Here is a 17,048-nt window from a genome sequence, read left to right as displayed (position 1 = left end):
TTAATATATACTCGCTCCCAATGTCCTGTTGCTGGGCTAGTTACTAATACATCTCCACGGCCCTTCTCGTGCCAGCAGAACAAGTGGATGCCACTGTTACGCTGCAGTCTGGTCATTTGCAATGCACTTACTTTTTCCTTGTTATCCATGGTGATGGCAATCTGCATCCTTCTCCCCCGGCGGAAAGCCACCAAATGGTCTGTCTCTTCTTCGCTCAGGTCTGGCACTCTGCCTGGGCCAGGGAAGCACTCAGCACGTTTCTCACTGACGATCCGCTTGCCCTGGAAAGGACAGGATGAGTTGATGACACCCCCTTTAGCCCTGTGCAGTACCTTTCCTAAGAGAGTGGCCACCCCCAAACTGCAAAGGATTTTGGTTTGGCAGAACAGAAACATGAGTCACAGTCAATCAGTTTATAAAGCTGCCACCCTTAAAGTAGGGTGCATGTTTAGCTGAGCACAACTTAGGTAGGGTGGGATTTGCCCTATGCCAGATGCAAAGCCCTATTCAGATGCTTTGCATCTGAAAAATTGACATTTTTATTTTAGACAGGCAAGCCTTCTTGCATTTGTGTCTTGGAAAAAAATGTGAAGTTGTTCTTTCTCCGAACGTCCCAATAAAATGTGAGGCTACATTGGAGCAGAAGCCTAGAGGCTGAAAGAGAGGAAAACAGCGGTGTTCTCTCCAGCCTTACACACAAAACAGTTACTACCCTGCAGTATATTAACATTTGATAATTTATCATTTTCATAGTCACCGTGCATTCATATTTCTGGAATGATTTATTCAGCAGTGGAATAGTTTAGAAAACTGATATATAAACTTCTTGAACAAGGGCAGTTTACCCCTTTCAGATATTATTTCCAGCTGTCTGTATCAGTTCACGACTTTACTGCATGGATTTACATCTGGTTCTTATTTTGTTAATTATCTTTGTTGCTGGCTGAGCTCCTGCCAGTGTCCTCAGCCATCACTTCCACAAAATGAGCACATCTTTTCTACAAAAATACATACTTTTTCTCATTTAAAAGTATCATCTTTCAGTTCCTTTCCCCCCCCCCCCCCTTTTTATTTTTGCCTTGCAAGGAAATGAGAGACTTAATAAGTCATCTCCATCTTTACCTCTGATCTTTTTCTTTTCTTTTCATCTGTATGATTCCTCTGCTCAGCTTTACCAGGGATGAACAAACCTCAGAAGCTTCCCTCTCTAAAGGATGGTATATTTTCCTCTGTTTTTCTCCTTGGACTTTTCACACGTACTGGAGTGTTGATTTCACAGGAGCTCAAAATCTCCAAGTAAACTTCAGTGAAACCTGGGAACTTTTTGTTGCTATGAGCTTGGTTTCAAAAGCAAACAGCACACACTGACCTCTGATTTGTATAGAAGTCTTGCAAGCATCAGTGAATTTGCCATGACATGTGATATCAAGATGTCTTGTATTAGCCTCATCTTCACTTGACTCTGCCAGAAGTGCAGATGTTAGTAAGGAGCGAGCCTTGCTGTAGACAGCTTTCGTCAGCAAGACTTTTTTTATTGCTTGTCCAGTCATCGAGCTTCCTAACACATGATAAATGTTTTAGGAGGTACCTGAGTACTTCCAGCATCAGACCTTCAGTCTCTTGTTTATTCTTTCACATCTGTGTAATTTTGCTGTCTCAGAAGAGATAGTTCTTGAGTTAGTCTAATGCACGTGAGAGGAGGAGTGGGTCCCTGCACTGCCATTGTCTGCCAGAGCTGTGTGGACATGGTGGGAACCTTTTTCTACATTCTCTTGAGTATGCACAGCTCTGGTTTTAGGTTTCAGCTGTAGTTCCTAACAAGTTTTGCTGCCCTTAGTAGGACCCTTGCTATTTCTGCTTTTCTTGAAATAAGTGAAGCCACATGTTGCATTCAAAGCAAGGAGCTGCTGCCAATCTGTTTAATGCCATTCTAGTACTTTCCGTCTTGTTCTCTAAGTTTATGTCAATGCAGCCTCCTGCTTTGACTGCTGCCAAGGACCAACATCTGTGAGCCATCCCCAGAGATGTCAAGATCTTTTTCCTGAGAGAGTAAAATCTGACTGTCAAGAGAACAGGCAATCATTTAAATATGGAGTACAACTGTCTTGGCATCTACCATAGCCAGACATCTAGGTGTACTTTTGCTTGCAGCTAGGTTATACATTCTGTAAAAGTCCCCATGCCTATAAACTGTGAGCTGTTTTAAAGGTTTTAGTCTATGTATCTGTCTTGAGAAGGGTATTATTTTATCAGAGATCAGGCAGAGCCAGAAAGTTCAAACCAGAATCTAAACTGCTATGAAATCCTAGCTTTACTCCCACTCCACAAATAGGGCATGCTATACCATCCTTAATTATACATCCCCTTGAAGTCACAATGTTACAAGCAATTACATTACTGCAGCTTAGCAAGTGACTGCCTAATGATAAAGTCAGAACTGGTTGAAGATGTGAAGGTCAGTGGCAGCTTTCACAGCAGTGACCAGAAGACAGTGGATTTTAGGAGCCTGAGAGCAGTAAGAAAGTCAAGCAGCAGAGTGGAGACCATGGGCTTCAGGAAAGCAGGTGTTGAATTGTTCAGGGAACTGGCAGGCAGGATCCTGCAGGAAGCTGTCTTGAAGGGGAAAGGAGCCCAGGAGACCTGATTGATTTTCATGGCCAAGGCACAAGAACATAAGTAAGGACTTCCTGTTGTGCAAGAAAATGAGCAGGTGTGGGAAGAGGCCAGCTTGGCTGAGCAGGTTGCTCCTGGTTGAACTTAAATGCAAAAAGGGAGTGTGTGGGAGGTAGAAAGTGACAAGCTCTCAAGAAAAATTATGGGAACAGGACCTGGGCATGCAGGGAAGAAGTTAGAAAACCAAAGGTCACCTGGAGTTGAATGAAACAAGTGAGAGATGTGAAGGTCAGCAAGAAGGACTTCTGTAGATACATTAGCAACAAAGAAAGTTAAGAAAGCTGTTGGCCTGTTGCTGAAGGTGGGGGGTGGGGGCGGGCAACTTCGTGACACAGGGCACAGAAAAGACTGGTTACTCTATGCTTTCTTTGCCTTGGCCTTTTACTGGCACGATCTGCTCTCTACCTCCTGAGTCCCTAACTCAGTGGCAGAGTCAGAGAAGTACTGCACTCCCTCAGCATCCAGGAAGATTCAGTTATGGACCATTTAAATAAAGTAAGAAGGTGGGACTAGGTGGGCCGCATCCAAGGGTGCTGAGGGTGTAAGCTGATGCTGTGAGGCTGCTTCCTACTTCAACATCTTATTCAGGGATCTAGATAATAGGACAGACTACACCTTCATCAAGTTCAGGGGTGACACCAAGCTGATATGCCAGAGGACGGTACTGTCTTTCAGAGGGATCTTGACAAGGTGCAGGAAGGTTAACAAAAATTAATTACAAGTCCTTCACCTGGGACAAAAGAACCCCAAAGAATCCTATGTACGACTATGGGCAGGGGCCCAGCTGGCTGGGAGCAACTCTGCAGAAGTATTTTGGGAGCCTGGTGGGCTACGACTTGACCATAAAGTGAACAGTAAGGCAGGCTTGCCTTTCACTTGGTTCCATTAGCATGAAGATAGCCATCAGGTTGAGGGAAGTGATTATTTCCCTCTGTTTGGGCCATATTTGAAGTTTCGTGTCCATTTTCCCTTCACCACAAGGTGAGAGAAGTATAGACAAATTAGAAAGAGTCTAGTGGAGGGTCACCAAGACAGTTACAGAGCTTCGGAGCACAGGATGCACATGGTGAGGCTGAGTTTGTTAAGTCTGGAGGGAGAAGAGAAGGCAAAGAGGGAACCCAGTTGCAGTATTCCTCTGTCTGAAAAGGTGTTACAAAGAGAACAGAGCCCAACGGTTCTTGGAAGTATATAGTGAAAAGGCAAGAGGCAATGGACAAAACCTGCCACAAGTCAAAGTACAACTGGAATTAAGGGAAAAAAAGTCACAATGGTGGTAGTCAAACACTTGAAAACAGGTGCCAAAGAGGCTGTGAAATCACTGTCACTGGAGATTTTCAGAACTTGATTGGATTCAGCCCTGAGCAACTTAAGATAACTTTTTAGCAGGGGATCCGACTAGATGACTTGCAGTGGTCCCATCCCACCTCAACTATTTTAGGACTCTGTTATTGTATCCAAGTCTGTAGCCTGCTTCAATTGTGAAGTAAAACTTATTTAGGTATTACACCTGTATATGTGTGTATACGCACAAATGCATGTGTGCAAGTAATGAATTTAATATGCAAGTGTTTATTTAGTAATTTTACCTGTTTTCTGTAGCTCTGGCCTTTATACAACTAGAACTAAGTAGTACAGACCAGAATTCATGATCAGTCAGCCACAAAGCTCACAAGCGCTTAGGTCTTGGCTTTTAAGTGGCACCTGCTTCTGCATGACTGAATCACATAATGTCCCCAAAGGTAACATATTTCCATTGCCAGAACTATTAGCCAATACAAACACAGGATGTTTTAAATCAAAATGAATATTGCAAATCCTGTCTATGTCCTGTGATTCATGTATTTTATTCCTAAATTTCACTGAAACTGGAGGCTGGAATTAGAATGGTCAGCATAGGATCCCTGCTTGCAGTCGAAGAAACCAAAGTGGTTTTTCTTTATGGCAGTGCAAATCACTGTTAATGGATGTGGGTGGAAGAAAAATTAACCTTTTCAATAGACTATCTTGGTTTTGTATTTCAGACCACAGAGCTGGGCTGGATAATTTGAAGCTGCAAATCTCTCCTGCTAACCCCTCTGTGTTCATGGGGCAATGTCTGCGGCCACAAGAGTATCCTCTGGTCTCATTCACATTGGCAGTTATGCCGAGAAGATCTAGTAGCTCAGAAATACATTATGGGCATGGTCATTTTACGAAGTTACTGCATATCAGCACTAATGGCCATGCCAGTGCTCCTACCTTGTGATAAACAAAGGAAAATGCAGTTCTATTTAAGACTATGTAAATGGGCACCTTTTATATGGTAGCTTGCAAAGTTATGCTAACTGAATCATCTGTGTTCCAGATATATGAACAAACACTTCCCTCTGCGATGAAAGGGTAGTGAAAACTGAAATCTTGTCAGCCACTGAAAACCTGAGCCTTCCTATTTAAACTTTCTCCCACAGCTAGAAAGGATGAAGTTACAAGCATCACTGTGTGTGCTTCACAGTTTTCCTTTATAAGGAAAACTAAACTCTTACATGTGGAAGACAAGGATGAAAAGTGCTTAGCAGTTTTTTGAGGCCCCTTGCACATCACGGGTCTGTGACTTAACCACAGAAATTTCAGTGGAGTCACAACAGGGACAAATAGAGCCTCTCTGTTTTGGAATTGGTGTCTACAAGACTGCATCTCTCCTCTTTCTCTCTCCATGCCAGCCTCTCCTCTTCTAAAAACCTGTTCCTCGCTCATATCTTTTGGGGAGGAGGGCTCTGTAAAGCAATCTAGGCAATTGCCCAAAGCAATCTGTAAAGCAGTTTTCTACAAAAGACTCTTTTTCTTTTCCCCAGCACCTGCCTCCCTGGCAGCAAGCCTTCAGCCAAGGAGGCTTGCCTGCTGCCGCCAAGGAACTCTGCAGCCCAAGCAAAGCACCGTTTTTTTCCTCAACATGCAAACAGTCCCCACAAAGGACAGTGTTCTCCTACTATAAAAGCAAAGCTCTTGGGAATCATGGGAATGACACAAGTGAGACCCTCCTGCAGAGGGCCCAGTCCTGCATGACTGTAATGTATTTTGGGAGGAGATGAGACCTGCTGACATCCTCTGAAGGCAGCCAGACACATTATGCCTTGTGGAATAGGCTCTTAACTGCTTGCTGTCCTATCTTCCTACTCTATTTGTAGCATGATTCAGATGCTGAAAATATGGGGTGGCTCTGCTTTGGAACTGCTGAATCGCTCACTCGAGCCTGGCAAATACCTTGGTGAGTTTTTTTAACAGCTCAAGCTGTACATCGCTTTGTTCTTCAATGATTATTATTCCCAGGAAATATCTTTGCTCCAGGGAAAATCCCGAGTTTCCTGGGACATTCAAGAGCATACAACTTCCCTCCTTTAAGCCCTGAGCAGGTATGTACAGTAATCCTAGGTGGTACTGCTGAGGTGAGTTAATGAACTGGAGAGCTGGGCTTGCTCTGTCATAAACAGAGCACCAATATGAGGTGTTCAGCACTCTAGTTAATTTTTTCATTAAGAAAGTAAGCCCAGTGAGGGCTTAACAAATTAATAGCAAGCTATTAATCCAGAACTTGTACATCAAACGTTAATTCTAGCTTAACTAAACAGCTGTTCCCTAGAGCTCTTCAGTGTTTAGGTGGTGACGGCCCATCACAAATAACTCTTGCCAGGGAGGCCTGGCACCAGGTGGCTACATCTGAAGATGACTTCATCACTATCTGAGAAAGTCCTTCCTGAGGAGGGACATGGGCCCTAAGTGCAAGAAACAGCAGAGCCATCACCCAAAAACCTATGCAGAGGACCTTGTTCCCAAATACTGTGGGCAGGACTGAAGCCTCAAGCACACTACAATGAGGTGGCAACTTCCTTGGGCCATTAGATGTTAAAAGTCACAGTGGGAAGGCTGGCTCATCGGCAAAGCCATTAAACCCTGCAATTTATTGAGCAGATGGCAAGGAAGACTGAGAGGCTGATACAGGAAATATCTGTTTAACAGAGCTGCGATAGCTGACATAGAAAAGCTGGTGGTCTCCCAGCCTGTATATGTAATACCCTCTCTCTCCCTCCCTCGCTCACCATATTGCTTCTGGCTAAGTTGTGTTGCACAAAGGCACATTCTGCTCAATGTGCCAACATGTGTCTTTTGTTTATTATTTTAACAATATCAGTGATTTCCTAGATTGCTTGTCCCGCATTGGGAAATCCTGTGCTAGCTCCCAAAGCAAGGGGCATCAGATGAGGAAAGCACCCATGCAGAACCAACAGGAACAGAAAGCGGGGCCCAAACAGCTGGCAGTGCCTGGCAAAGCCACCTCTTCCCCTCCACAGGGCCTGTCCCAGCTTACTCACTGCCTACAGGAGATTTGAGACTCTGGCATTAGCTATTTAGCCGCAGTCAGACAAAACTACACCGCTTCCCTTCTAGCGGTTCACTGAGAAAAGTCATAAATTGAGAAGTGCCTATCTTATGTCTGAGGCATGCCCCAGATAGCAAAGGCTGTGTTAAAAATACCCACCTGGAGTATCAGGAAAAAGAACATGGGGAACAAAGGAAATCACTGGACTTCTGTCCAGTTTACACAATTTTCCAGCTGCCTTTCCTTTGGGGCTTCTTGCTTTACGATGATTTGTGCTCTTTAGAATTGAATGTAAATAGTTTTCTGCACAGCCCAGCAACTCTGTTGCTTGAACCTTGCCACAGTCATAGGAAGGTTGGTGACGGCCCATTCAATCATCCCAGTATCACCAAGCAAATCTCTCACCTGGTGAAGCTTTACTTACTGGGAATCTGAAGCAAGTTATATAGCCTCTTTTAATCTTCAGCAGCCCAGAGGATGCCTTAACAGGCCAGCAGCAGCAACAACAAATAAACTTGTACTTCATGTGATAGCAAATACAGTTTTGTCCAAAATCTAATATTTTTTCCCCTCTCACCCATTACAGTTTGATGCTCTTCGTACTCATCCATTTTGAGAACTATATTTAAAGTAACTAAAGTAAGATTCTGGATTGATGCCTCTAGCACATTCACCAATAAATCAGTTTTCCTCTATCATCAAAAGCCAGGCTGCTGGGTTGTGCTTTACACCAACACACAGGAGACTTTGGGGGGCTTCTAAGGCATGTGAAAGGTGCTTAATGCAAGTAAACTCATATATATCATACAACAGGGAACTTATGGGGACTTTCCACAGAAGTCTGTGTTTCCAGCAGAAAAATCTCAGTGGTCTATTAATTGGCCACACTGAAAAACACTGGCACAGGGTTTAAAGCAGCAATGTGATTTAGCTGTCAGTGCTTTGCACTAATACAAATCCCCATCTACAACCTGAATTCTGAGCTATAGATTATGGAAACAGCTCCAGGGGACAAAACCTGTCTGTGAGAGCCACTCACTCTGCAAATGTAATTTCTTCAAATACAACGCCCCCATGCAAAGCTACATAGCCATGAGAAACCTTGGAGGAGACTCTCAAGTATTTCACTGGTAAAGTTCAGTCAGTAATGAGGATGGTTAGATTTCTATGTACCCTTTCTTCTAAGAAAAAGCGGGGGGGGGGGGGGGGGTGTTCCCCTTACATCAGGAGGTGGTTTGGTTGTGCTGGAATGAGATTTCATTTGAAACGGATGTTCATGCTACCAGTAATCTGTCTGGAACAAAGGAAGTGAGAGGCCTCAGTCCCTTTCTCCTGAAAAATCATTCTGAAAGGTGCATTATTTCCTAAATGATTCAGTTCTTCAAGGTGACATATGACTTTATAATGGCATAGTGATTGTGTCCTATTTCTTCATGGAAAGAAAGGGTAACTAGGTCACAGAGAAACAGAAATTAAAAGGTATTCAAGGCACAAAATCAGAAAAATATTTCCAAGCTGCCTCAGAAGGAGAAATGGCTCTCCGCCTTTTGTTTACAGCCACAGTTTCCAGCACTCATACCCCAGTGTACCGGGCTGGCAGGAAGGGTGGGGTTTTGCTTCATTGCTCTGGGGAATGTCTTTGGCTTGGACCTCAGCTCAAAAAAGCCCACTCTCATTTTGTGGGCCAAGCACGTTGCTGTGCCTAAAAGGGGACCCATGGGAGCACCCGTTGCTGCCACCGTTTCCTTTTCGCAGTGCTACTGTGATGGAGACAAGGGCTGACCTTGTCCATCCCAATGTCTCAGCAAGACACAGGGCCAGCTGAGGCTTTCTGTCTCCTTCACATCGGCATGGTCAGCACAAAGAGGCTCTGCCCACCTGGGTGTTGCACCTCCTGTTGTCTCAATGCTGTCTTTTAGTCTTAATCAATAGATAAGATTATCTCTTGTATTCTTTTGGAACATATTCAACAGCAAAAAGAATAACCTGCCTCCAGAGACTCACTAACTAGAGAGCTTCCCTGAGTTCCCATACAGGTGCATCTGTGCATGCAGATACTGTTTTTTCACAGAATGTGGCACTTCTGATCCTTGTTCCTCATTTTCTCAGTGGTCAGACTCACTAACTCCAGTGAGAACAAGATCAGTCCCCCGAGATACACTCCAAGGGATGAAAATAAGAGCGTGAAGCTCATACAGGCACATACTTCCTTGAACATTCTGTCAATACTAACTGCCAAAGTTTTATCAAACCCTTCTTTGCAAGTAAGTCCCAACATGCCAAAGCTACCATTTCGATCATTTTATCTACATGCTCAGACTCCATGAGGGATGAGGTAGCACCCAGGAGGGGATGCCTTGAGATTTAAAAAATGAAATAGCATTTTCAATTACTTTTGCCTTTTTGTACATTTTTTAATTAAGTCCGCAAATACTGGGTCACATTTTCTGCCAGTCACATTGGCAGCTGCAAGGGTACTCATGCTGCTCTTTTTTCTTCTGCATTTAAGACTTTCTGAAATATGGTAACAGGGAGAAATGATGCTTGTTTTGCTGCCAAGCATCACTGCCTTCCTGGGAATAGTCGGGGAGTAATGCAGCTAAATCTGTCCAAGCTGCCAATTATTTCCATCCCTTTTCCGGGCACAGCAACACAGTTTACTAAACCCACTGGTGGCCCAGGAGGGCAATGAGGTGGCTGATCTCTCAGAAAGTGAACTGGCTACACCTGGCTGAACAGATCTGCTAGGCAATTTAGCAAGGGCTGGGGGCTGACTCCAGTGAATCAGACAGAGGGTGGAGGTGGGGCAGGAAGTGCGGGGCAACCCAAGGTGAAAACTGAGATTGTACTGAGAAATGAGAGAATAGGACTGGGAAGGGAACTATTCCCCTCAGAGATGAGACACAGGGTACGTGATGAGCAGAAAGTTCAAGCAGAAAGCAGAGCAGAAGCCCCTTTGTAAGTCAAGAGGCTGCAGCGTTAAGAGGAATTCTCTTCCCTGCTCACCTTGGCTTTGTTGTCCATGGTAACAGCCAGTTGCATCCTCTTCCCCATCCTGAACGTGAACATATGATCTGCTTCCTCCTCCTCCTCTTCCTCACTGCCAATGCCAAACCCGGGGCTCGTAGGACAGGGGCTCCCCCATTTCTCACTCACCACCCTTTTGTCCTGGAAAATGAATACTTCTGTTAACAAATCTAGGCCCCTTGGCTCACCAATGCGACTCCCTTCCCCAAACACACCTGCACGCAAGCAGGGAGGCCAGCTACAGAAAAGGCAGGCCTTGCTCTGAGGAAGCTTTCTGCACCCGGCACAGCGCCGTGACATTCTTGGGGAACAAGGGGCTCATTGTCTGCTCAGCAGCAAAACCCACAATTACAGCAGGTCTGGAAAATCCTTTGCACTTACAAATCTGACATTTCAGACTAAAATGCCAGAGTTATAGGAAACAAAAGTCATCCTCATCTCTTTCTGCGGCACACTGAATTAGATTGGGAAAGCCTAAGTCCTGATGCAGATGGCCTTGGAAGCCAAGTGGATGGCTCCTGAGAGCGGTGCTCACCATCGAGAGGGCTGGGCTATCTTGTCCATAGTGTTCAGTCTGGGTAATTGCATCTTTCAGGTCCTGTATGAGAGAAAAATGTGTGCAACAGCGCACCTCCAAGAAAAGCAAGGGCCAGGACGTGGTTGAGAAGTGGGCAACACACTAGCCTGGATCTAACAACCCAGGAGTGATGACTGCATGGAGGGAGGGTGGGATGGCTCAGCCAGCTCTGTGCAAGCTCTGGCAAAGGACTTCACCCAGGGGTTAAAGCAGGACTGGCCAGGTGGTTTACCAAGCCCCGCACTGCCAGGAGGGGTAGAAAGGGCTTGTCAGACACAGATTTGGTCCAGTTAGGAAGGAAGCCTGGGACTTGTGGTCTTTGCCCTGTTTGCGGGAAGCCCCAAAGCAGCCAAGGGCTATTTGCTTTGCTCACTCACAAAGCCTAAGGAGACTGTGCTTTTGCCCAGCCTACAGGCATTCTCAGAGGCATTCCTGATGCCTCCAGTGACACACGTACACCTGATACAGTTTGCCTACTTATTTACAGTCATGTTGACACCTGGGACCCATCCAGGGCCAAGGATGCCTGTTCACACATTCATTCATTTGCCTGTTAATTCTGCATGCTTGGTGACAGCTGCCTGGGCATGGCTGGAAATTGATGTGTATCACCTAACAATTACTCTGAGCACACATTTCAGCAGAGTTTTCACTTTTTTTTGGAAGGGCTTAGGAGCCATGTCCTATGCCTGAAAGAGCTTTGCTGTGGAGGCGCTCTTTCAGAAATGTCACTTTGCTGAGGTAGGACCGGAGCAAGCTCTGGCCCATGATGAAGGAGAGGCAGCACTTACATTGTGAGCTTTGGTGATGGTAATAGTGAGGCCATCCTGCTTGGGTCTCCTGGAGGTAACAGCCATTCCCTCCTGCTCAGCTCGCTTTTTGTCCTCTTCTATTTCCTGAAATACATACATACCCTTATCATCAGTCTGTACTTGGATGTCTACAGATGTTCATTTTCCTGTTTAGGATTTCTACTAAATGGACCCACCTGCAGCTCTAAAAGGGGAGTGGGCCAACTTGTGTCCCATCTGTGTGCCCTTGGAAGGAGTCACAGGCAACTGTGACCTGCACTACAGGCATCTTAGTAAATCTCTTGTTGACTCAAGAGTGTCCTCTGTGGTCTCAGCACTTGCAATGGAAAGCAAGCACAGAGTATGGGGGTCCCTTTCCAACAGGCAGGAAAAATGATCAGTTTGAGGTTTGGGAAAGACTGGGTATAGGACCCATGGAAGACACCAGGCTGGCAGGAAGGGAGGGCCATGCACAGGTGCTATGGTCCCTGTGCCAGTCTGGGGCCAGGGCATCATATGTGGCCAAGGAAAGATGGCTGGCACCTGGCTGTCTACTAGGCAGCTTCCCCCAGAAGTGGGGTTGACAGGTGGGTAGCATTTCACATGGGAGTAAGAATTCCTCTCCCCCAGCTGCCTGTGGCATTTACCCTTCCCCTAGCTTTCTGCTATGTACCATTTTTTGCTGCCACCAGAAAAGGTCCAAAATGGTTCCTGTGGCATCAAAGGAAATGTCTTCTAAGCAAGATCTAACACAGAGGACCTCTCAGTCTCTCAGCTCTGAATCCAAGACACAAAGCATACTTTGGGTTCTCAGGTTTTAAGCACAGCTCTTTGTCAAACTCAAGAATGCCCATCCAGATGGCAAATGTTAGAGAGCCCCTAAAGCCAAGTGGCCTTGGGCACAGGCAGGAAAACATCCCTTACAAACCAAGGAGGACCCTTGCGCCAAGAGTACCCTCAGGCTCTCCTACTCTGTACTGCTGTGTACAGTTCCAGGTTACCACAATGGCACCCAAACCAGCTCATACAAGCCAGGCTGGATATCTCCTGCAGGCCACTGGGTAGACTCTCTTGGCCAAGACAGAATCAAAAAAACAGACTCCAGCTGGATTACTGCCTCCTAATTCAGAAGGTAAGTCTGCAGTAACCAACAGCCTACTAAAGCCTTGATTTGCCTTCATCTTCCTTTTATATTCATGGAGTCCCTTTTCAACACCTCTGTGCTCCATAGAAACACTCGTACTGACCAGGGAAGAGCTTCAGCCCCTATCAGTACCCTGGTAGGGAAGATAAACCTACCAAATGTCTGGAGGATGCAACCTCCTATACATTCAAGAGTATAAACATGAGGCACTGGCAAGGACAGATAGGGAAAAAGTCAGACCAGTAAGAAGTGAAGGGGTGGGAATGGTGTGATGCAGATAGAGGAAGACCGTAGGGCGAGAGGAATGCTGCAGCAGCAAGGCAAGCATCAGCAAGCTTGCTTTCCACTGCAATTCAGGAGCCGCAGCTAAAGACAGAGCTCTGCCCACCTGCTCCAAATGCTTTCCAATGTAAAAATGATACCTATATAACAATGTCACTCCAAAGCTGCTGACTATTCTCTTTACACTGTGAGCTGAGGACTCCAGTACAGTGCTGGGGAAGGTAAGAACCCATAGACTTACCTGGTATCTTCGTATGAGCGCTTCATTCTTCTTCCGCAAAGCCAAGATTTTCTTATCAAGTTCAACATCTTTCTGCTCTTTCTTCCTTAACACTGCATCATCCACAGCAGCATCCTGAAAACAGAAGGAGCAAAGCTATTCTCAGTCACTGCACCAACAGGATGAAACCTGCTCCTTCTGTTTGGACAGGGTGGGAAGTGGAAGAGTCTTTCCCTACCATTTCTCCCCTTGGTCCTCCATTAAAAAGATGACTGAACCTTGCAAATTGACTTTTTCCTGACAGATCTGACCTTTTCTTTTCTTAGAATTTTTGTTCAGCCATGAGGTAGATAAAGCAAAAGCCTGATGTCCTGTTGCAGCACAAACTAGTAGGCTGCAACAAGACTTTTACCATAGGCCAGATTCTACTGTCTGTGCTGTTGCTCCTTCCTCCAGCAGTCAGACCACCCCCCATCCAACCTCCTCTCCCACACTCCTCAGGGCTATTTAACTACTTAGCCAGAACGAGCTACAGCCACACATCATCCATGTCAATCAACCCACTGCCTTTGAGGCAAGGCCACAGCTGCATGTTATCAATGCTAATCAACCCACTGCCTTCACTCCTCTACAATGTCCCACTTCTATGTCTGTCTGTCGGTAGGCTCCAGAGTTAACACACTGCTTAACTGCATGCAGTAAACAACACCCCTCCCTGCTGTTGGTTCAGGTGTTCTCAGGCACATCAGTTCCCCTTCATTGACATTCAGATAGCACCTTGGTTATCACAAGGGATAACAAATCGGATTTTTTAAATTCTAGTGACGGCAGTGTCTAGCAAAAATTAATGCTGATGAGTATCAACTCACTGCAGTAAGCTGATCCATATCGTCTAGACTCTGCCTAGTGTTTGCATGAAGAGCAAGGTGGCAAGGCTGAGATCTTCAAGGCACTACAGGTTTATTTTTGAACAGTGTTTTTGTGCTTTCCTTATCAGCATGGCATCTGCATGCTGCAAAGATCTCATATTCCCTCTCCTTCACTCACACAGAGAGCTGTGTAAGGTGAAGTGAGACTGAGGAGGGGAGGAAAGGAGCCCCAAACCTTTTGCACACCTGGATACCTATTTTGCTGACGTTGCAACTCTATCTACCAACAGGCTACCCCTGGCCTCCCGCCTTTGCCATTTGGCCCTGTGCAGTCAATCTGCCGCAGGAGCACTGCAGCAAACCCAGCCTCTGTGCACAATGCATATTACCCACAGTGACGGGAGAATTTGGAGGAATCAAGAAGCAAATGGAATGAAAACATCACCCATATTGCTACAACTAGATGTTGCTCCTGCAGGTGATTCTCAGGGTTATGTCCCTATGAAGCAGAATCAGCCAGCGCGTGGTGGAAAGGCACACTGACAGTCCCCAGGGACTGGTGAAGATGTTAATGTATACCAGCATCCTCGGGGGCCAGCACTGCCACCCTGCAGCTGCACAGGGCCATCCTGGCCCCATCCTCACCCTGGAGCTGTCGAGGTCTCTGGGGTCAGTATCAAACCCTGCTCCAGGGCACCTCAGCCCCCAGCCGTACCCCAGGGCAGGGAGAGGGCCCTGCCAGGGGAAAGCTGCTCCCCACTGCCAGCCCCAGCCTCAGAAATGCCCCCAGCCCCAGCCCGCTGCTAACCTGACGGCCACTACAAGCCTGGTCCTAACCTTGCTCCAGTTGCATGGGTATACTGGGTGTAGTAGGTAGCAGGGGGTGGGCTGCAGAGCGCCCTGTGAGGGAGGAGCCCGGGACAGCCCCCAGCTGGCCACAGCCAGTTCCAGCCGGCTCTGCCACCGGCCTCCCGCCAAAACTCAGCCAATCAGGGGAGACCATGGTGCTCCTGAGCCAATCAGGGAGTCTGTGGCACCCCTGAGCCAATCAGGGAGTCTGTGGCGCCCCTGAGCCAATCAGGGGAGACCGTGGCGCCCCTGAGCCATGGAAGTGAGGTGCCTCTGCACCCTTTAGGGGAACAATGGTGCCTCTGCAGAAGCACCCTGAGGAGAAGAGGGGGGTCGAGGTCAGAGCAGGAGGAGGTAAAGAAGAAAAAGGCCCTGCTGGGAGGAGGAGGAGGAGAGAGACCTATCCCCATGGGGACTCTGGAGGGGTTGCTGCTGGTGGGGGAGCCACCAGGTACCTCGCCGCCAGCGCTGCTTCGCCTTGCCAAAGGGACAGTGTGCCCCGTGCTGAGGGACAGAGGATAAAAACATGGGGGTGAGCAGTGCCGGGAGGGAAGCAGGGGTGTTTTTCCTAAAGGTGTGTTTGGATTTATTTTTCTTTGAAGCCAGAATCAGTCAATAGATAGTTAATCGGCAAATAAAATTGATTAAAATTCCCCAGAACAGTGAAGTGGTTTTCCTTGTGACGCATGAGCAAGGCATGTTTTTGGCACATCCCTGTTGGCTTCCTATCAAATTCCTCATAAAACCACCAAGACCCTCAAGACAACTGTGGGCTCCCCCATTTTTATGGGAGCAAACCACCACTGCCTTCCTGCGAGTGAGTATTTCTGCTGCCCTTGGTTCTTCAGGGCCGACGGCTCCCGACTGTGCCCATCCCAAGGGCAAAATCCCCAGAAGCATCCTCCACTGCAGGCTCTGTGGCATTCAAGGCTGGGAAAAGCTTCTGCACAGGCAGGAGGGGTTTTCCCTTCATTAATCATGACATAGCAGGTGTGACCTCCTTCAGGGAAGGATACATCAGGGGCCAGCCACAGCAGCTGGGGACACGGGATCTGGGTCTGACACCCGCTGTGCCCTGGGCGCCTTTGTGCCAGCAGTAAGTCAGGCAGTCAGGCTCCCCAGGGTCCAGCCTCGAGCAGTAGCCAACGGGCTTGCAACGCCCTTCTCCTGGGAAGGGAGGGTTTCTCCTGTGACCTCAGTTGCCTTTTGCCCGGTCCTCATTAGGTCACCAGAGGAAAAGCTGGAGCAGTGGAGGTCCAGAGGAGGGGATGGAGGGGTGCTGTCAAACACAGCCCTTCTGAAAATGAGCAAACATGCAGTGAGAAGCCCAAAGTTTGAAGGCAAAGAATAAAACCACAGATGCTGTAGCCCAGGGGAGAGAAAGCCTTTGACTCTGCTCCATGTTCCCAGCTACATTTGTGAACTCTATCCGGTGATCTATAGGTGCTCCAGCCTCCTGAAATGTATGTGTCTATAGCGGGCCAATGCATTGAAGAAGGCAGAATTAAGGTGCTGGGAACCTGACCCTTGTTTTTTTGTGTGTCATGCAACATTTCACCAGGATGGGAATATCCTGCCCATTTGAAAGCACAAGATTTAAGATGAGCTGCAGGAATTAATTCCTTAATATGAGAAGGTTTTCAGCTATTTGGGAGATAGACACCAAGTAAGAATGTGGGTACATTTGATTAGCTGGACCTTCAGAAAATAATTCCAGGTAGCGAGTGATAATTCAGCCAGGGGTTAGCATCACTGCTCTTCCAAAAGTGTCATAGGCCTCCTGGGAACCAGGGCTGCAAATCATCCCCAGTGTGCAGGGCCAGCACTTGCCTTCAAAGGAAGGGATCCAGCTGCTGAATCACCACGCACCCTTGCAATGCTAGGTTTTCCCTTCAAGGGCTTTACATGAAAAAAACCCCAAAGCTAACTATGTTTCAGCTCCGAACAAGAAGATCTGTGCTTGATCTGCAAAGAACAGGGCCACGGACCGGGGGGAAGTCTGCCTGGGTAATGTTCTTTGGAGAAAAGGGACTAAAGGTTGAAAACATGATACCATCACAGAGGGGTGTGCTGGATGTCAGAAACCAGAGAGGGAAAAGGCAGGGGAACCGGTTTGCTAAGGCAGACCTCAGATCCTGCACAAGCACATCCTCACTCATGCCCCTGATGAGGGGCATTTTATCAGTGCTGATTTAACAGCCCCTGCCGAGGGCCACCCTGCCAGGACACAGGCACACGTTTGTGTTCAGGTGGAACAATGGG

The 17,048-nt window shown here is 47.0% G+C and overlaps 1 protein-coding gene across 2 annotated transcripts in view; it reads right to left on the bottom strand.

Moving 5' to 3' along the window:
* The window catches only part of CCDC9B (coiled-coil domain containing 9B), a 55,774-nt gene that overhangs the window by 36,437 nt on the left and 2,289 nt on the right, over positions 1–17,048 (bottom strand). The window contains exons 2-6 of one of the 2 annotated variants that reach the window (XM_056354468.1): positions 13,090–13,203; positions 11,423–11,527; positions 10,590–10,652; positions 10,034–10,195; positions 132–281 (exon numbers count right to left, since the gene is read on the bottom strand). In XM_056354468.1, the coding sequence (XP_056210443.1) occupies positions 132–281; positions 10,034–10,195; positions 10,590–10,652; positions 11,423–11,527; positions 13,090–13,203 (594 nt within the window). The remainder of the gene's footprint in view (positions 1–131; positions 282–10,033; positions 10,196–10,589; positions 10,653–11,422; positions 11,528–13,089; positions 13,204–17,048) is intronic. The other variant, XM_056354467.1, reaches the window with a different exon arrangement.

Source organism: Falco biarmicus, chromosome 10 (genome assembly GCF_023638135.1).
Source record: "Falco biarmicus isolate bFalBia1 chromosome 10, bFalBia1.pri, whole genome shotgun sequence".
NCBI classification, from domain to species: domain Eukaryota; kingdom Metazoa; phylum Chordata; class Aves; order Falconiformes; family Falconidae; genus Falco; species Falco biarmicus.
Note: the sequence above shows the minus strand (reverse complement) of the source record. Positions and strands in the feature narration are given on the sequence as shown.